The sequence below is a fragment of the Pelodiscus sinensis genome, chromosome 6 (assembly GCF_052426305.1).
Source record: "Pelodiscus sinensis isolate ZL-2025 chromosome 6, ASM5242630v1, whole genome shotgun sequence".
Classification (NCBI taxonomy): domain Eukaryota; kingdom Metazoa; phylum Chordata; order Testudines; family Trionychidae; genus Pelodiscus; species Pelodiscus sinensis.
Genome location: NC_143057.1, coordinates 43,313,264 through 43,340,413, shown reverse-complemented (window position 1 = coordinate 43,340,413; position 27,150 = coordinate 43,313,264). Strand labels below are relative to the sequence as shown.

At 41.9% G+C, this 27,150-nt stretch overlaps 1 protein-coding gene across 5 annotated transcripts in view; it reads right to left on the bottom strand.

Annotated features, from left to right (window-relative positions):
• DAPK1 (death associated protein kinase 1) overlaps positions 1–22,527 on the bottom strand; it is a 130,704-nt gene extending 108,177 nt beyond the window's left edge. Inside the window, exons 1-2 of one of the 5 annotated variants that reach the window (XM_075931798.2) lie at positions 22,307–22,527; positions 21,462–21,632 (exon numbers count right to left, since the gene is read on the bottom strand). In XM_075931798.2, the coding sequence (XP_075787913.1) occupies positions 21,462–21,523 (62 nt within the window). In that variant the 5' untranslated portion in view covers positions 21,524–21,632; positions 22,307–22,527. Of the gene's footprint in view, positions 1–14,769; positions 14,835–21,461; positions 21,633–21,766; positions 21,992–22,027; positions 22,227–22,306 lie in introns of those variants that run through there. The other 4 variants (XM_075931800.2, XM_075931799.2, XM_006135891.5 and 1 more) reach the window with 4 other exon arrangements.
• Between the last annotated feature and the right edge of the window lie 4,623 nt (positions 22,528–27,150).

Below are 27,150 nucleotides of genomic sequence, written 5' to 3'. Positions count from 1 at the left end.
TGAAAATGTGCTACATAGCTATAGTTAATCCTAGTTAACTATATAAAAATTGGTAGGTAGCCTAGAGCAAAAGCTATGAAAAGTCCTATGAAACTGACTTACAGTAGAATCCAAAATGGGCTACATAAAGCAAACTGACCATAGTTTGGGAAGAAGCATATAAACAAGCATAGTAATCCAGACAATTAACATGAAATGTATGAGGTCCACTTATCTATCTCCCCTTTGCCTTCCCACCCCCATCTTGCTAGCTGCATTTTTTGCAATATTTATGTAAATGATTATTTACCAGCCTGCAGCACCTTTACCTGGCCATTAACAGTTGGCTAAATTATTGGTAAGCATCTCAGTACAGTGGGTTTCAAGGAGGAGTATAAAGGACGAGAAGGAGTATTAATGATGAGATGGCTTTATAGACAGGTTTACTTACATTTCACAGACTCAGTGCTTTGGGTGTTTGGATTTAAGATTAAACAAGAGATGGTGGTAGTACAACTTTTGTTGAACACTACATTTGGGCTCTGCCAGACTAGTACATGTAATGAAAAGAGAAACAACCATTGGGGCTTATTATTCCCTCCCCAAACCTATATTCTTTCTTGATTGTAAAAACAAACCCTGGTGATAAAGCTGTGCAGCAGCCAAAGCCTTTAACCCCATCAGTGGTTTTTTAAATTTTAATATATATTTGTTTGCCGCAACTCTTAAAAATTAGTTAAAAATTCAGTATAGAAGAGTTTAAGGAGTTCAACTGCCTGAATAAATGACCACTTATTTCAGCCATTTGCTGCTCCCAACAGGGAATCAGACAGTAAGAACAGGAATCTGTATTAATCTGACAGGGATGGAGTTTTGAACCTTTCCTCAAAAATTAAACAAGAAACTACGTAAATCTGGCATGAATGGTCTGATTTTTCAGCAGGGCTGAGCACTCACAGATTCCACTGAATTCATTTTCAAAAGTAAGAAGGGAAGTGTGCTTTCACACACACACACACACACAAAGATGGATAGGGATAGCCTTAACTTCCTTCTGTTGCACTCATTCATTCACACTATGAAAGGTGGGTGCACTGGGGGAAAAAATATGAAGACAGATGCACCTACCACACAGGTATAGCATGTATTTTGTTTAAATGTAGAATAGTGATAATAAACACTCGACCAAAATGGTAATATATGAATAATCTGTAATTTAAAAATCTATATAGATTCATACATACTATATATAGCACACATTTAAGACATTTACAAATGAACCCCACCCCAACATATATTTTCTCCTTGCAAACAATAACTAAAATCAAATCAATTTTAAACAAGTTATGGATAGCTATTTAATAGTTACCACTCAACATACATATAAATAGTTCATTCATAATTTAGTTTAGCAGCCTGCATCTTCATTTCTATTAGATGAGATTTGAAATGTCAGTCAGAACACTCCTTCCTTCTTTCTTCTGCACGCACATAAAGACTGAGGAAAACAAGGTCCAACCCCAAGGCTACTGCAATACTAACAGGTGTCAGCACAATATTGCTTTAAACTCAGCAGGGGCTGCTTGGCGCTTTTTTTAATTATTATTATTATTTTTAAAGCATGCTGTGGATATTCAATCAATACTATAAGAAAAATCAACATCTCCCTGCCAGCAAGGAGCAGTTACTGATCTTTCTTGCTTCAATTCATTCTCCACAATTTTAATAACCCTTAGAAGTGTCACACTTGAAGAATGCCACTTATAATAATGAAGAGATTTGCATACTGCCAATCTAGTTCATAAACCAACTGGAAAACAAATCCTCATTCATTGGGACTTGAGCCTGGCACAAATATCCACACACACAACTTTACACAGCAAATTATTTCAATCTGCCTCCTACAACAGTCAGAATATAGAATTCTTGATTTTAATTACACAGATGCTACTACTATGGAGCTCAAAATAGAGATGTGAAGGACTAGTTGACGATCCAATAAGAAAATGCTTATTGGATAGTCGCTAGGCTAGTTGACTAGTCCCTCCCATTTGCTGCCTGTTAGAAAGAGGCAGCAATGGGGTGGGGGGGAGGAGGGTACTTTAAAACAGCAGGCCGCTTGGAGCATGGGTCCAGACCCCAGGCTCCATGGGGCACTGCTGCTTTGAAATACCACATGCAGCCCAGGGTCAGCTAGGGTGTCCCTAGGCTGCAGGTGGCAGCACCATATGGAGCCCAGGATTAGCTGGGGATTCCCCCGCTAACCCTGGCTCCGTGTGGCACTGCTGCTTTGAAAGGATGAGAGGAGCCTGATGCTGAGCTCCCCGTGGCGTTTCAAAGCGGCAGCACCACACGGAGCCCAGGATCAGCAAGGGAGTCCTCAGCTGATCCTGGGCTCCATGTGGTGCTTTCTCCTTTGACGTGTAACAACAGCCCTAGGGTTGAAGTGTAGCAACTTCAAAGGCGGAAGCATCCCATTGATTATTCGATTAGTCAATTAGTTGATATTTAACATCCCTACTCAAAATGTAATTAGAGCCTAAGCAATTTCCAAAGCATGGCTCCTCATTCATTGCAAAAAAAGAATAGAAGTTGTAACATGTATCAAATCTGCTCCAAATAGATATGAAAAGCTTCTTATCCATAAACGGAAAGTAGAATCATTATGGATTCTACACCTGCCAGTGTGCCTAAAGTCTTTGAAGGGATAAATGCACCCCAGCTTCTCCATTTACAAATATGTGCACGTGCACAGGATAATACTGCTTATATATATTATTGCCCATTAATTCTTCCCTCCCCACATGCTGGAAGGGTTTCTAAACACGGCTTATGCTTTTTTTAAGCAACACTAGCCATCATCTCCTCCTCACTCTAGGGTCACTCTCTTTCTGCTTTATGTTAATTCTCAGTCTTATGTGAGCTGATTAATCTGCATACCTTGATCTTCCAGGTCATTAACATGTACAGGGTGTCGGTCAATTCAGTATTACAGACAAGACAGAATACAGCTGTCCACAATACTAAGATGGAGCTTTCCATTTACCTCCTTTCTTCCTCATCTGAAACCATTTAGTATTACACTTGAGCCTTGCACTATGTTTTTGTTTGCTAATATTTAAGGCCAGTGTAGCATTTGACAACAGACATCTTTCCTCTCCTCACTCTGAAGTATTTTAAGGGAATATTATATTGAACTCCTCCAGGATTTTTTATAACAACCACAAAGGAAAATTAAGTAGATGAGTTTATTGAGTTGCTGATCCAAGGCTTTTTAAAAGTGCCCTGTGGCATAAAGACATGCTGGCCAGAAAGGTAGTACTGACAATGACATTCCCAGCAAACACAAGAGAACGAGAGGGGTTTAACAGCTACTGGATCCTTAATAGGCTGTAGCTGCACACAGATCTTCCATCAATGTAGTGTTTCAATAGACTGTAATATCTTTCAATAGACCACGTGACTTGTTAAAGAAATAACCACCAGAGGCCCATCTAACAAAATAATGTCCAGAGGCTTACCTAACAATGTACAGGATCTTTTTGTGCGTGTGCTCTTTTGAAATTAGCTGAAGACAGATGAAGGTCAAGGAATAAGATGTGTGCACTGGGATAGAAGAACAGAGGGATTTGTTTTCCCTCTGACAAAATCCTTTGCTATTAGGAAAAATTATACCATTGCTAGAACATTCTGGATAAAAAGGAATGTTTGTCACAAGGGAACTGGCATCCACGTAAAACTGACATTGCTTAAATATAAGAAGTATGGATGAACCTATTCCCTGATCCCAACCCCTGGTCACAACCCCTTTCTCCACCTAAACTTCCTCTCAGGCCCCACAGCCTCTCCTGCACCCCAATCTGCTGTCCCAAGCTCCTTTCTTCACCCAACCTCCATTCCAGACCCCACACCTCTCCATAGTGTACAGCAGTAGTCCCCAACCATTTGAGCCTGTCGGGCGCCAGGGGGCGTGGCCATTCGCCTGCCGGGCGCCAGAGGGCAGGGACACTTGCACGCCCGGGGGCGCCATAGCCGCACACCCGGGGCCAGGCTCCCCTCCCCCAAGGGCCGTGCACCCGGGACCGGCGCCCCAAGTGCCGTGCGCCCAGAGCACGGGCAGCCAATTCATGGCGCGCCCGGGGCCGGCTCCGGCACCATGCATGCGCCACGTGCCCGGGGCCAGGCCAGCCCCGAGCACTTGGTGGGCACACACAAATGCCCCCGTGTTGGGGACCACTGGTGTACAGTGTAGGGATGTTAAGTTTCAATTAATCAGCTAATCGAGTAGTCAATGGAATTTCCATCAACTACTCGATAAGAGGGGTGCTTGCTATCCCGCTGTGCGTGTTTCAAAGGGAGAGGCAAGAGCTGCTGCAGCTCTTGTACATTTCAAAGACAGAGGTGCAGCAAGAGGGATGTCTCTGCCTCCACTGCCCCCCATGGAGACAGCACTAGGGGGAACCAGCTTTTAAGCCAGCTTTCCCCAGCACTGGCTCCTACTCCCCCGCTTGCTGCCTCTCTTTGATAGAGGCAGTAGGGGTGGGGGAGTGACTAGTCAAATGACTACTTGGCTATTTGATAAGCTTATGCTTACTGAATAGTCAACTAGTTGCTTAAATCCCTAGTATAGTGCCTAGCATAATGGGGCACTGGTCTATTACTAGGGCCTCATGGTGTGATAGTAATCAAAATCATGCAAGAGTCACACTTCCCACTACACTGCAAGAGCAAGAACAATTTTAAAATGGTTAAACTGGCGATCAAAATTTGACTGTCACCACTGAGCGTAGGCTTTAAGATTAAAGAAAGTTACAAAGACAAAGTGAGAAATGCTATCTGTGGTATGACTATGTCATTTGTACTGTTGATCACTGTACAGTAATTCCTCATTTAACACTATAGATATGTTTCAGAAAATGATCGTGTTAAGTGAAAACGTGTTATGCTGGGTCAATTTTCCCATTGAAAATAATGGAAAAGGTGGGGGTTTCATTTCAAGCGGTGGTGTCTGTTGGGACCGGGACATAAGATTGGGGGAGAAAGGGGACTGGGTTACAGCAGGGAGGGGAGGTGTTTGGCTCTGGGGTAGGAAAGGGGAGGAGACGGGAGGAGAGGGGAGGGGGACTGGGTTGGGAGTATGCCCGTGACAGGTCTGCTGGGACCTGCACTGCGTCTGGCGAGGGGGGGAGTCGCCGGGGAACGGTGAGGTGAGTGTCGAACCTTCTGCCGCTTTGCAGGGAGGTGGGGGAAGCCCCGTGCAGCCGCTGGCAATGGGCTGGCTGGGGAAATAGTGTTATTCTGGGGATGGTCATGTAATTCAAAAAACAGTCCCCCCCCCCAAAAAAAATCGTGCTATTGCGAAAACGTGTTAAGTGGGCATGTGTTAAATGAGGAATTACTGTATAACAGATTATTTCAAATTTAGCATGATGTTTAGTGCTTGTTAAGATCTACAAAAAAGCCATGCTTGATGATTTTAGTATCCTGGGTGTAATAATGCAATTAAACTCTATTCAGCCAATATAAGTCATGACAGTACCTTTTCCTCCTCCAAATTAAACAAGGAAGGCTACCATAGATATATCAGGAGCAGAGGATATATCAGCAGCTAACAAAGAGGTTATAGATTAATAATCTCCGACTACAATGACAACTTCAGTGCTGTTCCCTTGTGCTTACAAAATACTATGCAATCTAAATATATAATATACTATTAAATTAGCATAATTTTTCTACATGTTTAGATTCATATGGTTGCCAGTTGTTGAGGGATATATTCCTGGAAGTTTCATGATATGATGTAATCTTTAATTCCTGGAGGCTCTAGGACAAGCCTGGAGAGCTAGCAATCCCATGTGGATCTTGTACTTTGTTTCCCCCGCCCTCAAAAATAACTCACAATATTCTAGGGAGGTTAGTGTGTAGTTGTTTATACAATTAATCAATAAGCCGAGGTTTATCAATTATCATATAAACAACTGCATGCACCCCTTCCTTTGAAACCGGCTCCCAGGGAGCCTCCTGCCCCCTCCACCGCTGCCTACCACAGAGGCAGCAGCGCCCCATGATCACCGACTCCCATATAGCTGCCTGTCCCCACTCCACCTCATACTGCTGCCCGTGATAGAGAGGGAGGAAGCAGCGTCGTTGGTGAGGGGGGCAGGCAGGAGCTGGTAGAAGCAGGAAGCCAGTACATGCAGGAAGCCAGCTTTCAAGCCAGTTCCTGAGGAGCCACATGCCCCTCCTGCCTCAAAGAGGTGGTTAGAGTGAGGGGGAAGGGGGAAGCAGGCAGAAGCTGGTACACGTGGGGAAACCAGCTTTCTGTAAACATTAGCTCCTTCCCGCTCCATTGCTCCCCCCACCCCATGTAAGCATGTAACTGTTAAAATTTCAAGCAATTACACGTTTACACAAAAACACGTTAGTTATCATCCCTACAACATACAAGTGCAAAATAGTATAATAGTAATTTACATCATCATACAACATTATGATGCAATAAAATTAAAATAGTGACCAAAAGCTATATTTGTATGTTGTTATATGGGGGGGGGGGGGGGGGGAGGAATTTCAAGAGGTTTAACTTGTGGAAAAAAAATACTATAACGTAAAGATAGCCAATAAAGTAACTTTTTTGTTAAAACAATTTTGGGAAAGCTCACATGAAATAGATAAGGTATATACATAAACAACATGACTATCTCCAGTAGGAGTGTTGAATCAACTATTCAATTAACCAGCATTTATCTAAGAAATCATGAGGTTAATCTAATCGGATAGTCAATGCTACTTGCGTCGACTATTTGATTAGTTGAGAAGGGCGCCTCAGGCTCTTGCTACATTTCAGAGCCCGAAGCACCTCAGGAAGCACGGGGCCCAGCAGGGAACTGCTTGAGTTCCCCTGATTGCCCCCTGCTCCTGCGGCACTTCTGCTTTTCAATTGTAGCACGAGTCCCCACTCTTGTTACATTTCCAAGGCAGAAGCACCACCCAATCCCTGCTGTGCCCTCCGCCCCCACGAGACAGTGCTGGGTGAAACCAGCTTTTAAGCCAGCTCCCCCCAGAATGGACTCCTTCTCCCCCCACCCCTTACTGTCTCTCTATCAGCCTACAGCATTAGCTTATTGATTAATCAGTTAATGACTATACTATCATATCCCTAACCTCCAATGTTAACATTCTACTGTTGTATTTTAGACTTGTATCATAAGTTCTGTATTCTAGGTATCAGTCGGATAATGAATTTAACGCAAGTACACAATACGTATCACTCTTACAAGTCTTATGACTTTAGAGGAGAAAAAAAGATGAGAAACATTTGACTCGATAGATAATGATGTAATCAGGAACTTGTGGTGAAGATTTGTTACACCCTTTTAAAGATTTTGGAGAAATGAAGCAATAGAACTGTAAGTACTGCTGTTGCCAACTTCAATTACATGAGTAATCGCCCCCAAAATGTCACTTATAACAATGGATCCCCAAGTGGATCGGTTTTGGAATGGCTGTTAGAATCCTCCTCAGGTCCTGGATCTATTTAGGGCACTAGGCCATTTATTACAGTATTGACCACTGCACTTCAAGACAATGAGCAGCTTTATTTATTTATTTAAGCCCCTCCAAAGCACACCCCTTTTAAAAAAAAAAAAGTTAGGGACCTGTTGGTTGGTTGTATGGTAATAAATGTGTGGTGCCTGAAGTTATACAGTACTTAGGGTTTCTGGTGGTCTAGCTATCCTCCAGCTGCTCAGAACTGGAAAACACACTCAGACTGTTCAATCATGGTTCTGAGTATCCAGAACTAACCCCACACTTTTATGGGGACAGAGATCAAGAACACAAGTACAGTTTATACTAGGTTTGAATTTTATTTCTGTTGCACATTAAAACTGTCAGGAGACTCCATTAAAACTTGCAATAATCTGGTTAGATGAGTCTCCTTATGATTACTCTAAGAAATTATGTCAGTCTTCAGTAACTCTGGAAAATGAATGAGTACTTATGAGAGGGCTTGAATTATTTACCAGTCGCTTATTAGCCAGCACACTAGACCTGCCAGCCAGAGGTGGATGTAAAAGACGGATCTGCAGGGATGTGTGTTTACTGATCATAGCTTTCCCAAACAAACACCACTAGAGTAAAACTGATGAGCTAGTTTTTCACTACTTGAAGAACTAACAAGACACAGCTGCTATTTCGCAACCCTGTGGGGAGCAGTGAGAACCAATAATCCATAGTAAAAGTTTACTTATACCAAGCAGAAAGTGATGTTAAGTAATTAGTCAGTAAGTGCATTCTTTCCAACACCTAATGATGCTAATTGCACAAACAAATAAGCATAATTTAAAATACAAATGCCCTTAAAAACTTCACTAGAAACAGAAAGGCTATGTCTAGACTGGCATGATTTTCCGGAAATGCTTTTAACTGAAAAGTTTTCCGTTAAAAGCATTTTCAGAACAGAGCATCTAGATTGGCACGGACGCTTTTCCGCAAAAAGTGCTTTTGCGGAAAAGCGTCCGTGCCAATCTAGACGCGCTTTTCACAAAAAAGCCCCGATCGCCATTTTCGCAATCGGGGCTTTTTTTGCGGAAAACAAATCTGAGCTGTCTACATTGGCCCTTTTGCACAAAAGGACTTTTGCCCAAACGGGAGCAGCATAGTATTTCTGCAAGAACACTGACAATCTTACATGAGATCATCAGTGCTTTTGCGGAAATTCAAGCGGCCAGTGTAGACAGCTGGCAAGTTTTTCCAGAAAAACTGGCCAGTCTAGACACAGCCAAAGTGTTTTGCTCTCTGGAGATATTTGTCTTGGTTTAAACAAATCACCTAAATGTAATATTAAAAAAAATGCAAACAAGGTATAGTCAATTTGTTATAAATCTCACATGGAATGTCTGATGTATTAGCAGCTTCCCTGCATAAATTATGTATTTATGAGCAGTTAATTACAGCCAACTAGTTGTCTGGTTCTTCCACTCATTAAGTCTTGATTTACAGAATGCTCATTGACAGATGAAAATGACCAGTTTGAGATTTTTTGTTTCTCCTTAATTACTCCACAACTCCTATATGAAGGAATCCTTGTCTAGCTATCCTCCAGCTGCTCTGAACTGGAAAACACACTTAGACTGTTCAGTCATAGTTCTGAGTATCCAGAACTAACCCCCCACTCAGATTTTATCTGTCAGTTCAGAGCACTTCTTTTATACTGTCTCTAATTGGCCACAACTACCAAAACATTCACACAATTCACTTAACACAGCAGGTAGACATGGTCACTTTGGCCAGTAGGTAATACCAAATTACTCATCATTGCTTTCTGTGCCAATGTGAATACTACACTTATAAAAGGGACAGGAAAGAGGAGGAAGAAAAATCTCTTTGTAAGTGCTGTTTTGGAATGGCTTAGCTACTCTGTTAACACAGTAACATTACGTGAAACAAGAAAGAAGGAAATATGGGGAGCTGAATCCATCTGCGGTGATGCATAGAGAACATAGAAAAACAGACAAAAGGCCAGAAAGCGTTGCAGCCCCTTGAAATACCTTCTCCTTTCTGAGAGCCTGCAGGAACCTCCGTTCCACCCCCACAGCAAATCTGTATATATGCCTTAACTCCCAGGGAGGGATCAAGTGCAAGACATGTCCAGGAGTAACTCCCATAATATGGCAGTAGAAGATTCGGAGAAATAGTATTAAACCCCATTCCACATCCACTGCATGTGATTGTGAAAAGAAAAAAAAAAAGTGAGGGGAGGAGGGAGGGAAGAGAGGGGAGATAGGGTCCAATGGTGATTTCGCAGCCACAAACCCTTGGGCCCCTACCAAGTGCCATGCTACTCAACTGAAGTGCTTTTGATAAGCATTAGAACAGCTATTTAAAAAAGTTTCAGTCTTAGGATTTGGTATTGGAATCCATCACCATAGCAATCCGGGGGAAAAAAAAAACAAACAAACCAAAACACACATCTCTAATGATGAGGTCAATAGGAAGTCAGCCACTACAAGTTCACTAAATCAGGTGCAATAACATAGCGTAACTGATGGCAAAACATAATGGGATATTATCCCATTCAGGTAATGGCAAAATTAAGTTCCTTAAAATAAGCTATCCCCATGTCACAAACCTTATCAGTTTAAGCAGGGAAGGTATATAGCTAGACCTTATGCACTGATTAACTGAAATCCAAGACAATTCTGAATTTAAGATCTGAGTTTTGTCCCTCTCATTTACTATATTTAAGTTAATGGCAAAATTTGCTCTCACAAATTGAATACTATTGCCTGAAGCAAATATTTTCTTCTAGAGCCTTTCACGTGCAAATAATTTAACTGATTTCAGTGCCTCTACTTAACTCACATTACCTACAGGCTTAACTATTTTGGGTCTGAGCCTTTAAATTGTAAGTTCTTCAGGGCAAGGATTGCACCTTCTTTCATGTTTAAACCATATTTAGAACACTGTAGAAAACATTTAGATTCAAATAATAAAACATCCACATAAGAGCTCCAGACACCCTATCAATTAGTTAGGCCAGGATCTCAAACTCACAGGCCCAGGGCCATCTGCAGCCTAAGCAGTTCCACAATCCAGCCTGCATGCAGTTGCTAGCACATGACTCCCTGTGGCCCTCCCCAAAGTCTAACCCCTGCTCCACCCCACCTCTTCCTGCCCCTGCTCGGTCCTCCCTCCTCCCCACAATCACACCAGTTCCCTCAAGCCCACTCCCCCAAGGGATGCGGCCTCGAGGATTACCGACAGGCCTGGCATGGAGTAAGAGCAGGGGTCTGTCCCCTCCACCTCTACCAGGACCTGCAGGGAAGTGGAACTAAGCAGTAGCCTCTGCTCTACCGATATCTTCCATGCCAGTCTGGTCACTACCTCTTCCCACCACCATGGGGATATGAGGGCCCCAGCACAGGCTGGCTTGTGAGATGTTGGCAGAGCAGGCTGCTATGTAGCTCTGCTTCCCAATGGCTCCCTCCACCACAGTGAGTGAGAGTGGATCAACCCATGTTGCTGGTCCCAGCCTCCACAGTGCTCCGTGGACTAACCTGAGTATGTGGGACCATCCTGTCCATAGGATAGTTGGGGCAGCTGCTGTGGGGCTCTGGGTGGCCATGTGAAACCATCCTCTCCCAGGCCACAGGGACATTGCCAGCAGTGGTGCAGAACTAGCATCTGGAAGCCACTCTAGCCTCCCTGTGCTACTGATGGTGGCATCAGGTGCCCCCATGAGGGGGTTAAATGGCCTAAGGGGGGGGGAGAGCACGTGGGCTAGCAGACACATGGGGGGGGGGGGGAAGGGAGGAGAGGGGAAAGAAATACATGGAGACTCCTGCCATCCTCTGGACTACTAGGAGGATTTGAGGACTGGCACTGGCCCCAAGATAAATTGAGTTTGAGACCCCTGAGTTAGGCTCACAACCACATAATGGTAACCGGAGGGGAAAATAATTCAAACAGCCAACAGAACAAAAACAAAGCCAGTCCCATCTGGCTTAGATGTGATTGGCTCTATGTGGAAGAACAGCACCCCCCTCCCCATGGATACCCTATTGGTTGTGGGTTGCAGGACCAGACTGCAGGTTCTGGAGCATACAAAGAAACCAGCATTGCAAGGATCAAATTTTGTTTGCCTTATTCACAAACAGCCCCAGGGAAATCAATTGAGATTTTTATTTTATATATTTTACACACACACACACACACACACACACACACACACACACACACACACACACACACAGCTTTAAGACTGTAATATTTAAAATTTATTTTGTCACCGTTTTCTTAGCCACCTCCACTTATAAACAGCTGTTGGTTAAGTAAAAGCTAGTGTATTGCACCATATGGCAAATCCATAATCTAATCCTGATTGCAAACTAAGAGAGATTCCATGTAAACTTCCAGTTTCTCCTTTTCCCCTAAGAGAGGAAAGGCCTAAATTCATACCCCCTCCCTGCCTTGTAGCATACACAGTTTTTGCAAGTTTCCTTGGATGACTAACCAAGCCAGAAAAAAAGTCTGTTCAGTATGTGCTGTATAAGCAAAAGAAATTACATCCTTGAGCACCTGCAAGGAGAGATATTGATCCTTTAAAATACAAATTAATGCAAGTGCCTGTGTTCTACTAACACCCCTGTTCTTGCACTGATTGTACTTCATGGAGCCAAACCAAGCAGAATAATTCAAAGATACTGCTTTCCAATCTCTGAAGTTAAAATTTGCAAAGGTTCACATATTTAAATTGGAGTAGAATAATCAATATGCTGTGGTTTTAATTCCACTGCATGATAACAGACCAATAAAGCAAACTATTTTTCTCCTGTGAAAAATAACTGCTTGGAGGTGCTATTTAGTTTATTTTCAAAAACCATCTTCACCTCTTGTGCCTTTCGCATAGTTACAAATCATCAATCAGTAGTAGTGTATTAAAGCTGGATTATCAGCCAGTAGAACTGTATATTGACAGTCTAATTCAAACATCAACAGCTCACATCCACTACACAGCTTCTTATTCACTTCTGAAGAATACATAGCTCAGAATGATGCAGATGGAAACACACAAAGGAGTCTTTCCGGCCCTTTTCCCTTCCCATCATGCTTTCAAGATAAGAGATTTCCTTCCCTGCTCACAAAGCTATCGGGCCCAATCGATGGCAGGAGCACCTGATATTTCACTTGTTCAGCCACATAAGATGGCACAGAGCAGAGTAACATTTCTTCAGAGGTTGATTGTGAACAATGTTTACATACAAAACATCTAAAAGTTTCTGTGCTGTAACTTGAATTTAGGACCTTCAGATTTGCTAAAGAAAAGCCAAAACATCTTACTAAAATACAGCTAAAAGTAGTATAGACTTCTTTCTTTGACTATTTGGTAATTAGGGGTCTATTTATGCAAATACAATATTACTACAAGAATTATTACAAACAGATTTGTATCTGATGCTTAGGCTATGTAAGCATCTTAGTAGTACTTGCAAAACATTTTTCCACCTATTACTTGCACAAACATATTCTGTGATTTCTGGATTTAACTATTTTGGGCACATAGAAAATGTTTAAGATTCATACACACTTCTGCATCGTTTAACCAGTGAGAGGCTACACAAATATTACACTACAGAAGAACTCCGAAGTATAATTTTTCAGAGCTAAAAAATTAGGACTAAAATGTTACGTTGTCTTGTAGCCTTCTTAGATCATCTCTCCCATTACTCTTTTTTATGTCTAACAACTTAATTTTTTTCCAACTTTTTAATCCAGATCAGACACATAGCTAAATATTAAAAAAATATATCCCTCTGATGCAACAGCGAGCTAGTACTATGTAATTAAGATAAGCCTGACAGCTTTGAAGGGAAGAAGCAAATTTCTCCAAGGAATCTCAGATGGTAAAAATTTCTAGAGGGAAAAATAAGTACAGTTTCAGTATATCAATCTGTTAAAGAGTTTAAATTGTCAATTCTCAAAACCATCACTGAAGGTCAAACTATTTGCTAGCAAACCGTAATCTGTCTGAATATCCTTTCACCATGATCCTAACATGAGAAGGCAAGACAATTACTATATGCCAATACTGAGAGTATAGACATCCTTTGTATTTTTAGAAAGGAATATTTTTGAAGATTTGCCCAAAGCACGCATCACTTAAGACGACATTTGCCTACTCGCAACAGGCAAACTAAAAATCAAATGTACATTTATTTTCACACCTTCTTCAGAAGACTATTTGCTCACACTACTGAAAACAAAGAAATAAAAGATATGTAACTCTTTCCTCACCCACAACTATTTCCAATTTGGGGACAATTTATACCTTCAAATCAGCAGCACTGATGTGGGCACATGCAGGACCCCACAATATGCCAACATTTTTATGGCAGACGAACAACATTTTCCCAGTATCGTTCCCTAGCTCCCTTACTCTACTTTACTACACTGACAACATCACCATATGGACCCACTGGAAAGAGACACTTGAATTCCACAGGGATTTCAACAATTTCCACCTCACTATCAACCTTAACCTGGATCAATCCACTCAAGAGAGCCACTTCCTTGACACTCCAGTACCAGTTGAACCCCTGTAATCTGGCAACATCTGTCGTCCAGCAGGACCACAAATGTTCCAGGATCACAGAATCCCGGTGGAGGGCTGACAGCTGGGCTCCCTGAATTCGTGCAGCCTGGCAGGGCCAGGAGCCTGGGGCACAGGGAGCTGGGTTGTCCAGCATAGCACCTACACCAGCCACTGTGCCTTAATTACTCAACAAGGTGGTAGCTATGTTGTCAGAAGAGTGCTGTCTATACCATAGTTTAGCATAATTTACATCATTCATGGGTGTGCATTATTCACATGGGGTGTGGTTATACTGAAATAGTTCTAGTGTAAACAAGGTACAGGTGTGCAAGCACAACACCATGGTAAACAAACAACTATGTGTTCTCTCTTTCATCCTGCAGTAGAGTGAAGATAAGGATATAGAGAATTCATCAGTGACGACAGTGAAGCTTATCGAACACCTTTGGTAAACTCAAAATAGAAAACTGTCAGGAACAATTCCTCATTTCCTGAGCCGAACAAGCACACGCAGCCTGATTTTCAGGCTCACCAATCATCCAGAACTCCAACTGATGTGTCAATGAGATGGGCTGACTCTCAGCACGTAATTTCACTCATATTAAAATGATACTGTTCCCCTCCCCCCGTTTCCCCCCCCCCCCACCAAGTGTCACACAATACTGTTACCTTATTTAAAAAGGTATTTTATTTACCTTTTACATGTTGGGCCCATTTCCTCGTTGATACTCATCAGGCTCCTGTCACTTCATTTCTACTACTTTTAAAAAATATTTTAAAAGCCTTCATGCACCAAGTAGTGATACACAAATCTGTGAATACAACTAGAAGGTCTTATGAAATAAATTTTCTTTAAGTTATTAGATAATTTTTTAACATATTGCAATACCAATATAATTTCTCTAATGTAGAACAAATAAAGGATACTGTTACAATCTCAGGGCTTGTCTATACATACAGAACAACAGTAATGATGGGAAAGAGTTCTCCAATTGGCATAATAAAAAACATCTACAAGAGAGGCGGTAACCATGTCAGCAAGAGAAGCTCTCCAGCTGACATAGCACCATTCAAATAGGCGCTCATGTTGATGCAAATTACGTCGCTTGAGGAGAGGGTTTATTCACAGTTCAGAGTGACAAATTATGATGACATCAGATGCAGTATACTCATAACCTTAGCTTTTGAGAGAAGATTCACAGAAAGTAACAGCAAGCTATAGAGCAGTCATAGGACAATGACCAAAACCAAACCAAAAAACCACACACACACACACACACACACACACACACACAAAATCGCATCCAATTTAGGGGTACAAGAATGTGGCTACAACTGTACTGTTGCTTTGGTGAGTTGTCACTATAATTAAGAAAAAAATCACTGGTACCGAAACAACTTCCATCAACAGAGACAAGCCAACCTTTATGGAGGCAAACCCATTTTGATAAGAAGCTTCAGGGGTAGCTGAGTTAGTCTGTTACAGGAAAAAAAACAAAACCAAAAAAAGGTCTGGTAGCACTTTATAGACTAACAAAACATGTAGATGGTATCATGAGCTTTCGTAGGCACAGCCCACTTCTTCTGCTGACTGGAGTTACAAGTTTATCATTTGCAAGTCCCAAAATAAATAGGCGAGGGGAAGAGGAGGGGGGGGAAAAAAAGGAAGGAGGGTGGGAGACAGAGAGCTAGAAGGAATCAGTAAGTATCTGAAGATTGGGTAGTTAAAACGAAGCAGATAAGAATCAAAGTCAATTGATAGTATCTTTCCTGACTTAGGAGTCTACATAAAGAGCTGTTTGCACCTTCAACAGCTGTTAAGTTGGTAGTGTCCCAACCAACTTTCATCAGCAGGGCTCGCTGAACCGTGACGAGCCCCGCTCGCCAGCCGCACTGTCAGGCGATCTGCGCACCACGGGCGAGTAGACTGTATTATTTGTCGAGCTCGGTTCATCTCGATTGAGTCCATTAGCATGTGTTGACTTTGCAGATGAACTCTAATCCCAATGCTTCTCTGTGGATCTGGCTTGTAGAACTGGTTTGTTACAAGACAGCTACTTGATCTTTGAATCAGTGATTTGGAAGATTGAAGTGTTCCCCAATAGGTTTCTATATGTGTATCTGATTTGTGTCCATTTATTCTTTCCTGCAGAGCCTGTCCAGTCTCCCACCCTTTCCTTTTTCCCCCACCCTTCCTTCTCCCCTTTCCCTCTCCTATTTATTTTGAGTCTGCACATCCTAAACTCATAACTCCGGTCATCTGAAGAAGTAGACAGTGCCCACAAAAGCTTATGATACCATCTAGATGTTTTGTTAGTCTATAGAGTGCTACCAAACCATTTTGATAAATCAATCAAGTTGGAATATCAAAGTTTGATTAGTAGTACTAAATATATATATAAAAATAAAGTAAGCATGCAGTAATTTGGAAACCTCATACGCCAAGCAAAGCATTGAAACTGGATAAAAGTAAAGGCACTGCAGAAGAGTATTTAAAATGCATGGTCACACATCTTGCAATGGCAGACAGAATTCAAACGAACAGAAAAGCTTCAGTAGATTTGTTCCTCTTTCACAATAATCTCCATCTTGGCCAGAACTGAATCTACATCAGTCTTATGAAGTTTCATGGTTAGATGACTGAAGACTATGTTGCTTGTCCCTTAGACAGATGGCATAAGCAATCTTACTGTTTAAAATTCATATTAGAAAAAAAAACTTTTGTATGTGTAATTTGCAATAACAGAGAGCACAGTTTTTTTTAAGTAGACGTTTCCGATAAAAATATTTGATCTGGACATCTAAGATTATTGTACATATGTCCATGCACAAACAAAAATGGAGGATAATATCAGATTAGCCAGCATGCACTGGAAGAAATGTACAGCTAAAACAATTACAGGGGTGCCAAAGTATCAATTCTAGGACCCTTTATGTTATTTCCCCACACATACCAGGATAAAAATATACTAGTCAGATGAAACCAGTTTACTATTCTTGGGAAAAAGCACGGTGGTCAGTAATAAACAAACTAAGAAGTTTCTTAGCCTTCAGCCAGAACATATCACTGTTTCTTACATTAGCTTAAAACGTCTATGGATTTTATGACAAGCCAAAATGGTTTTAAATTGAAACTAAAAAAAGAGGTTTAATTTATCAAATGCATTTAGCAATACATTTTAATGGATATTCCACAGTAAATTAGTAACATTTTTTATTGTGCAATACTTCTGACAATATGATAAAAAGGTAAAATACTTTTGATCCTTCAAGTAAAAATAGAACACTGAAAGAGTCTTTAATTTGAAACTCATTCAATGAGCTAGAGGGTATTTGTATGGTGCTCTCTCAAAAGGTATTGAGATATTTATGTGGATAATAAAGTAAGTACACCATATTTCACTTGAATGATTAAGGTCATTGCATTCATTCACCTATTTTATCTGTAAATGCCATATACTTCTACCTCTAAAGAAGGGGAGAAACAGGTGGCTTTGCAAGACTACAGCCTCCAGCATGGCCAACCATAAATATTAAAAAACTGACTTAGGCTCCAATCCTACTCATTTAAAAATAATAATTGTGGGGTCCTTTCTAGTTGCCTTTTGATTCTGAGCCTTTAGGATTCACATTTGCAAGCTTTTATTTCTAGTCATGTGGGCTGAAAGCTTATTTTGAAGAGGAAAGCTGAGAATTCTCATATAACTCCAGAAACCAGTGGTAAAAGCAGAAATACCAGCAATCTAGAGACTCATGATTAAAGAGATAGAAAAAGTTGGCAACAATGATCGGAAACTTTATAGAGCTGGGTCTCTAGGTGGTGATGGTGAGGAAAAAAGTATTAGATAATCAATTCTTGTTTTGAACAATTAAATAATACATGTATTTTCTTAACAGAAGTGCTGCAGTGATTTTATACCTTGTACCACAAGAGAGAGAGTCTATTTTGATTACAAGGATGTTTTAATGTAAACTACAGCTGAAGTTCTTGCATATGAATCTCAATATCTCATTTTTTTTCAGCCAGCCCTGTTTATTGCACTTACTGTACATTACCCTTTTAAATTTAGTTTTTAAAAAATGCAAACCTCAGATTCTTCAAGCATGAATGCAGGTAGATGAATGCTACGAGAAATTTAACAACAAAATAATCAGTGGTACTGAGAAGTAGACAGAAATGGTAACATGAGGTTTAAAATGGATAATGTCCTATTCATTTTGTTAACGATAATATCTAATTAGTAGCATCTTGGTAACCGCACTGTAATAACCCCATTTACTTTTAGAAATCTATTTATGCTTTTAACATTTTGCCTGTCTAATAAATAAATCAAGTTAGCTTCACTTTCAGATACTCAAACCACAATGTTTGGTTTCCAAGTTCAATAAAGAAAGTTATTTTTAAAATAATTATTTCCCTGAGAATTTTTTAAGTCTTAGAAATATTATCTTTGCCTTACATTTTGTACAACAATCTGCATTTGCAACCAGATTTTATGCGGACAGTTTCCCTTTAAAATAAATACAAGAACAATTGCATATTTACCTAGGCTATAAAACTTAATTTGATTGGCAGTTTTGTCCCTGAAAAACATTTATAACAAGAGCCTGATAGAAATGTAGAGTTTCAAAGGTTTTATTGTGGTGTTTAACATTTACAGTTACAATATAAATTCCAGTATATGAAGTTAATAAATTAAACTAGTCCTTGCTACACCCACTGAATTAATATCTTATTTTTACCAGCCCTGATGGTTACAGCTCAATGCCAGAATGCTTCACATGTTCTTGCCAAAAACCACAGGAACCAAGTCAAGTGACTTAATTCAGGCCACACAATATTTAGACCACACACACTAAACCTCCATGGTTTAGCCTCACAGAAGGGAAAACATTTATGACTTTTAACATGAAAGGTATTTCTATCAACCTAATGTAGTTTAGATGTTGCACACTCAATAGAACAAATTAAACAAGTTTGTTCTTTAAATGCTCACTTCTAAATATATGGAAAAAGCTTGCTAAAAAAAAAAAAAAAAAACCACACATCACGCAAAAATTGAATTTGTGTATCTGCTGTCCGTGACAATGCAGTAGGGTTTTAAATTAAGTACAATGATCTAGCTAAGTTACCTTAAAAAGAAGTCCACTGTATTTTCTACCAAAATACAACGTTATCAATAAGAAAAAGGCTCGTTTTAGGAACACAAAAATTGCCAAGCTGGGTCAGACCCAATGTCTATCTAGTCCAGTAGACAATTTAGTGGCCAATGTCAGATGCATCTGAGGAATGTGTATCCTCAATAACCAGCTATGGGATCATTTGCGTCACAGATTAGGTTTCATACTGATCCGTGACTGTTAGAGATTGGTTTAAACCCTGAAATATGAGGTTGAATATACTTTTTTAAATTTGTAAGCCCTGCCTGTTAATATTTTTGTTTCTGCACACAGAGTACACATGTTTTCACAATGACATAACCAGGTTAAGTTATGCCCATTGCAAAAATTTACATTTAAATTGCTAATATTTTGACACTAAATGATAAAATATTTACTCCAGAGCCACTGAGCTATTAAACAAAAACTATTGAAAAAAATCCTACAGTTCACAAAAGACAAAAAGAACCCACACACAACTGACAATTTAACATTAAGCTGAAGACTCCTAAGAAGCCAAAGAACACTACAAACATTAGCCAATGTTTGGGCTTGTATCAAAAAGCTGTGGAAGAAGCAGAGCATTTAACAACATCAATAAACTGTCTTTATATAGACAGTGTTAAGCCTACAGCTCTTAACTACTTTACATCTCCTGATCTGACTTTTTTTTCCCCCCACTTGGAACAGAATAAACACACACACACACACACACATGTATGGAAACTTCATTAAATTGAGAATTAGATTGACTTGCCTGTATCTTTATATCTTTAGGTTTTAATTAAATAATTAAAGATCATATGACAGACACAGAGCTTCTAAAATGCAAGATTAATTTAATTAATTCTCTCTACAAACAATATACTGCAATTTATTAGTTTGATTAAAATAAGTCATAGCAAAACAAAGTTGTTTGAGATTCCTATTTAAAATATCAAACATACATTCATCTAACTGTATGCATGATAGAAGGATTAATTAGCAATGATCAATTTCTAAATTCTTCATTGTTTGAATTATTTAAGACAGCAACATAGGATTGTTTCCTTATTTGATTATACCTTGTAGCACACAGCGCTATCATAAACAGAAATAAGATGGCAAAAAAATAATTATGTATAGGAAAAAGGAATTAAATCTGGATGTACTCTCTAAACTTGTGTGAATATGTTTGTTTCAGTCCATAATAATGAATTTCTATAGGACTTGGAAATACTACCAGTACTATTCTGAGTTTCTTAATCCCTACTGTATAATCACCTCATTTTACTATATTTATGCTCAGGGTAGGTCTACCCTTCTGCTGCTACAGAGGAACAACTATGGCTTTTCAACTATACCACTGTAGCACCATGTAGACCAGGGCTGATCAAGAGCCTGGCAGCGGGCTGGATCAGGCCTGCCTAGCTCTTATCTGGCCCACTAACGTGTTGGTGGGGAGCCAGGGACACACAAGCCCTTTCAACTTCTTCTATTTAAAGGGTGGGTGCCTGCCAGGCAACATGTTAGCCACAGAGAAGGTGAAGCCCTTTACATAGAAGCAGTTGAAAGAGCTCACAGCTCCTGGCCCTGCCATGTTGCCTAGGAGCTACAGTAGAGAGACCTGAGCCCTTTCATTTTTTCTATTTAAAGGCTCTGCCCCGTTTGCCTGAGGCCTGCAGCCACTTAGAAAAGCCCATACCATCGATGTAGGAACTAGTGTCCACACCAAGGGAGGACAATAATTTTTTAAGTGAGCCCCCCCCCTTCAAAAATTATTGTCCTCCCTTGTTGTGGACACTAGTGCCCACATCGATGGTATGGGCTTTTCTGTCATTAGGGGTAATCCAGAACCCCCCATGGAGAAGTTCTCCCTGTCTGCTTCTTCTGTGGCCACCTGAAGGAAAATAAACCTGGCGGATCCACCTGCATTCCTCCCCAAGAATCTACGCAAGGGCAGTGGAAGAATTTTTCCACTGATCTAGCTATGCCTATACAGAGGGTTAGGTAGGCCTAATTATATCACACAAGATGAAGACATTTTTGCAGCCTTGTGTGACATAGCTTAAAAATTAGATTGATTTAGCTTAAAAATTAGATTGATTTAGCTTCAACAAAGCCTCACATACAAGACCCCTCCCCCAAATTATAATACTATTAATAGGAATATTAGTTACTAGATGTTTATTGGCAACTTGACAGCCATTCACCAACACACTGTACATTCTTTCAGCATCTACTGTACCTGCCAAGTTCTTCTCCTGTCTCATAGTAATCATCCAGGTTCTCCTGCCTGAAGACAGTCATGATAGCTGTCACCCTTCAGACAGACCCAGCCGACTTCAGCACCTTTTCCTTCCAGCTCATCGCCACATCTCTGTAACATCCAATGACACTTCATGCACTATGGTGCACCCTGGAAAGGGAAGAGGCAGGTGAGTGCCTGGGATTGAGAGAGGGCTGCTGCAGATCCCACACACTGACAGCGGCTCAGCTCGGGTTACACAGCACGCACGCACACACCCCGGGGAGATTTCTGGGGTTACTCACAGGTGGCCCTGGATCCCTCGCTCTGAAGCGGCCAAGCCCCGCGCAATCCCCACCCCGGCCTCCTTCTCGAGCGCGGAGCCCAAAGAGGAAACCTACAAACAGGGCGGCCCGCGCCTCCCAAGCCCCGGCTCCGCGGCGGCCACATGGGCAGGAGGAGGGCAGCGCGCTCCGCTTCCCCCTGCTCCTTCCTCCCGCGGCTCCCGGGCAGGCACAGCCCCGCCTCACGGACGCCACATTCCTCAGCGACTCCCCCTCCGTTACCCGGCCAACAAGGACGTGCCGCCAGGCGGAGCCGCCGCAGCCACCGCGCCTCCGTGCGCGCCGAGCGGCGGCGAGGGGCCAACCCGCCCGGGCGGCAGGGACTCCGGGCATCCCCGCCAGCGCGCCTGACTCCCGCGGGGGGGGCTCGGCCTGCCCGCCCCCCACCGCCGGCGGCGCTGCCTGAGGGGGAGCCCCGGGCCGGGAGCCCGCCTCGTGCTGCGGGGGGGGGGGACGCGGCCGCCCCGCCGGGGGGACCCGCCCGCTCCCAGCGCCACTCACTGCCGCCGCCGGGCCCGCCGCGGGCAGGAGCTGGGACGCGGCGCCGAGCTCCCCGCCGCCGGGCCGGGCGCTCGCTGGAGCGGCGCGCGAGGGAGCAGCGCAGCGCTGGGGAGCGGGGCTCCGCCGCGCGGCCAATGAGAAGCCGCCCGCCGCCACCCCCCTTCCGCCGCCTTCTCCTCCCTTTCTGGCCGCGGCCTGCCCCGGCTGCTGGGCGGGGCCGCCGCTCGCGCACAGGTGCTCGGCCAAGGTGCGGGAGGCGACGCGGCCCCGGGGGAAGCAGGAGCCCGGCGGGATGCGACCGGGGCACGGGAGCCAGAAGCTCCCCCCTCCCCCCGAGATGACTGAAATCCCGGGGCGATTGAAGCGAGAATCGGTCGGCGCCCGGTGCTGGGGGGAGCAGTTGATCCTCCCCCGTCATTAGTGGCGGGGGCCTCCCTCCGATCAGTTTCTCTGGGGCAGGGGCAGAGTCCTCTCTTCCCCCCGCCCTCCGCCGAAGGTCACCCTGCTTGCTGCTTTCTGTGCCCGCCCGGAGGAGAATAAACCTGGCGGATCCACCTGCCTGCCTCACAAGCCTGGAATCCTCCGCTTGCTCCTCGGAGCGTTTCTCCCTGCAGTCACTGAGCTAAAGGGAGCGGGATGGCAGGGAAATGTGTTGATCCTCCTAAGATCCAGGTTACGAGCAGCCCTTGCGTGGGCACAATGAAGTCTTGTAAAGGGCTCTCTTCTTATCTCCCCCCCTCCCACACACATACACTCCATGGTCCACACAATGGCTAGTCAAAAGAGCAATCGCTGTTAGCAAGGATTACTCACCATCTGCTGTCCCTGCAAAAGTTAGCAATGAGAGGAGCCATGCAATACTCCCCATCCCATAGAATGGGGCTGCTACATCCACCTATGCCACTCTTAGTATTTGAGCATCTCTAGGAGAGACTGGATATTCTCTTTGCAAATTGTGCAAGCAGCACTGATGTGACTCTGTGGCACCCTTTCTGCTGTTCTGTGTCCAAGATGCAAAATCCAGCCTTAAATATATGCTTAGAACCAATGTGTCGGTAGTAAAAATCATACTGTATCTGGCACAAAGCAAAACTCACAGAATCCTCACTAAGATGCCTTTACTGTACCCACCAGTTCCAAAAATAGGTAAGTATTGGCTCACTGAGGCATAGATTCCTGCTGAAAGCATGTGAGCATCAAGCAGTAATAACTAGCAATTTTTTTTAAATACCCAACAAACCCAATTAAAAGTAACCCTCAATATTTGATTTTCCTTCACTTTTCTTGTACTTGCATGCATACACCATTGCTAGGTTTTCATTTTTGGAAATTTTGGTGTCGGATTTTCAATAGTAAATTGGCATGGCATCATGTCAGTCAAGAAGTTTGCAATTGAAACTTTTGAGTCAAATTCTTCAGTACAAGTTGCTACCATTTCCTGCACAACCCCTGACAACATATGTCCCTGAGTAACATCAGCTTTTAACTTCTCCCTGAACTATTAGAATTCTCTGGGAAAGAAGTGCTCATCAAAGGTGAAGAAAAGTTCAACATAGTCGTGCCTGTACATATACTTAATTTAGCACCTGAGGCAACCTGGCCTATTTGTACTATAAATGGGTTCTAAGAGTAGGAGACCTGAATTCCAGTGTTAGCACCGAGTACTGAGAGACTTTGAGCAAGTATTTAAACTTTCTGTAACACACCTGACCTCATGGGTAAAATGGAGATAATATAATTGAATGGACCCCATCCAGGGCTTTTGCCAAAGCATGGAAGTGTGTGGACTTTTCAGATAAAAAAGCGCTCAGGAATGTATACTGAAGATTCCTAATCTGTTTGTAGCAAAATGTGAAAGAGCCCAATGCTGCACTTAATCTACAGCACATCATCTATGGCTTCCATCTTTCTGTGATGAATTGTTACAAATTCATGACTTCTGCATTTTGCTGCACCTTTTTAATCCCCTATGGATCCCATGGATTGGGGAGAAAAGTGTCATTTTAAGATCGATTGTATCCTGCTAAGTGTTTTTAATTGATTGTCAGATAAGGAATTATGATGGTTGGAGGGATCTTTCAGATTTGTTTACTGGCTGAAGCTTCAGAATTCCTTAAAAAAAAAACCCAGACAGGTCAGTAGATCCAGCCAACAAGATTGATTTGACCAAGGAACACAGCTATTCGCTCAGTCTTGGATGGTCATTTGGCAACAAAAATTTAATTTCTACAAGATGACACTCCCTAATCCAGATTTTCCTAGTCTTTCAACAGCACTGGTCTGGCATCATTGGGGTGATTCCATGGGACCAGGAGCATTAGTAGACTGGGACAGATGGAGTGTGGGAGTCCTGGGCTGCAGTGGGACTGCTGGGGAGAGCCCCTGGCAGCAGTGGAGCTGCCAGGCGGAGCACGGAACTCCAGCCATTGGGCCACTGGGGAGAGCCCCTGGCAGGCAGGTGCATTGACCTCCCACTCAGGTCCCAAGGGTGCTGGACCAGCGAGGTTCAATCTGTACTTCTACACAGGCCTAGAAAAGAGTAGCATACAACAATAAATGCTTTGATACAAATAATAACACTGTTATAATAGTGCCTTTCATCCAAAAGGATCTGCAAGCATTTCACAAATATAAAATACCTATATTTAAATGAAAGGATTATTGCAATCACCACTCTTGTGGTGAAGCTTTCACCTTCTTAACAGCATACAGATAGAAGTACTACTCTAAATGCATAAAGTCCAATTCTCTTGTTACTTACTGCAATTTAACAGCACCATGGCTATGTCTACACTGGCATGATTTTCCGGAAATGCTTTTAACGGAAAAGTTTTCAGTTAAAAGCATTTTTGGAAAAGCGCGTCTAGATTGGCAGGACGCTTTTCTGCAAAAGCACTTTTTGCGGAAAAGCGTCCGTGGCCAATCTAGACGCAGTTTTCCGCAAAAAAGCCCCAATCGCCATTTTCGCGATTGGAGCTTTTTGCGGAAAACAGTACTGTGCTGTTTACACTGGCCCTCTTGCGCAAATGATTTGCACAAGAGGGCTTTTGCCCGAACGGGAGCAGCACAGTATTTCCGCAAGAACACTGACGATCTTACATGAGATCGTCAGTGTTCTTGCGGAAATTCAAGCGGGCAGTGTAGACAGCTGTCAAGTTTTTCCGCAAAAGCAGATGATTTTGCGGAAAAACTTGCCAGTCTAGACACAGCCCATGGGTCTGACTCTCTATTGCCCTATTCCTGGTACAGACATTTACACCTGTGAAAAAGGAAGTGTGCAATATTAACATTTTCATTTATTAGCTATTTAAAACCAGTATACTCTGATGTAAATGAATGACTACACAAGATGCAGGGAACAAGAATCTTGTGACATCACTGATTTCAATTGAATTATTCCTTAGAAAGTGTGAAAACTCCCCGTTTCATAACAAATAATACGGTAGTTGCATTTAAGGGGTAAATTGTGCTCCCATTCTCTGTCTTCTCCATGGCTGTTTGTCTGTCTAGGTAAGAATATGACCCAATCACCATCATAAAGAAATGCCCATTGTCTGCAGTGATACCAGGATTATACTGAACATAGTAATTTTTTTTAGAATACACACTTACAATTATACAAGGTTAATTTATATAGGATGAAATTCTGGTCCCAGCAAAGTTAATAGCAGAACTTCAAAGGGGCCAGAATTTCACCTCAGTGTATATTTTTGTTTATTCCTTTACAACTGGAGTAGCATTAGATGTGTATGCCTGGTTATCCCCTCAGTTGCACAGGTGTAAATCTGAAGTAATAGTAAAATCAATGAAATTATACCAGTGCAAAACTGCTGTGAGAGATGCTAGCCCAATGTCTGTAACAAGATGTTTTTATCTGAAGTATGAACATTACCGATTTGTATCTGCCTTCTCAATGTCAAATGGTATAGGAATTTATTTGCAAGATGGAAGGGATATCATTCTTTTAAATTAAATATTACAAAGAATTTCATCTCAATGAAAGTTTCTATATCTCCTGGCATTGGTGACATAAAAGTTCCATTATCTCTACCAGTCAAATGATTTATAGCCAACTTCAGCAACACTTATAAACAATTTACACACCCAGTTCTGCATAAAATGATATGCAAATAGGCACATCAATTTTACTGTTGCAGAATAAATCTCTTCAAGCTTTCCCAGCTGACTTTGTCATCCAGTTAGAATATCCCCCTTAATTATGATTGTAAACAATATTCATTATAAAAACTATGAGTAGTCCTGTGGCATCTTAGATATTAAAAAATAAATAGGATCAGGAACTTTGTGGGTAAAACCCACTTCATCAGAGGAATTGGAGTGGAAATAACAGAATCTAAAAATATATATCACAGCAAAAGCAGTTATAAATTGTAGGACTGGGGTTAATGAAGCTATTTAAGTAGGCTGGATGTATCCCATTCATAGCTTTTGATGTGAAAATGTGAATTCTAAAGGCAGGGGAAATTGGCCTTGTAGTGCATTAGTTAATCTCTTTATTCAAGACCAGGTTGACAGTATCAAATTTATATATGAATTCCAGTTCAGTAGTCTCTGTAATTGTGATAAAATTTCTTTGTAGAAGAATGGCTACTTTTAAATCCATTACTGAGGAAGTCTAGGTAGGTTAAAATGTTCCCCTACAGATTAATGTAAAGATTGTTAGACTATTTTTTCCTCATGAGTGCATTTTACTATAAAACGTTCAGCATTTTTCATAGGTTGGCATTTATGGTTAACATGACCTTAAAACATTTTCCCATTATGTACAATGCACCTTTATTTTCTCAAGGCTTGATTTTGCTCCCATTGAAGTCAATAGAAAT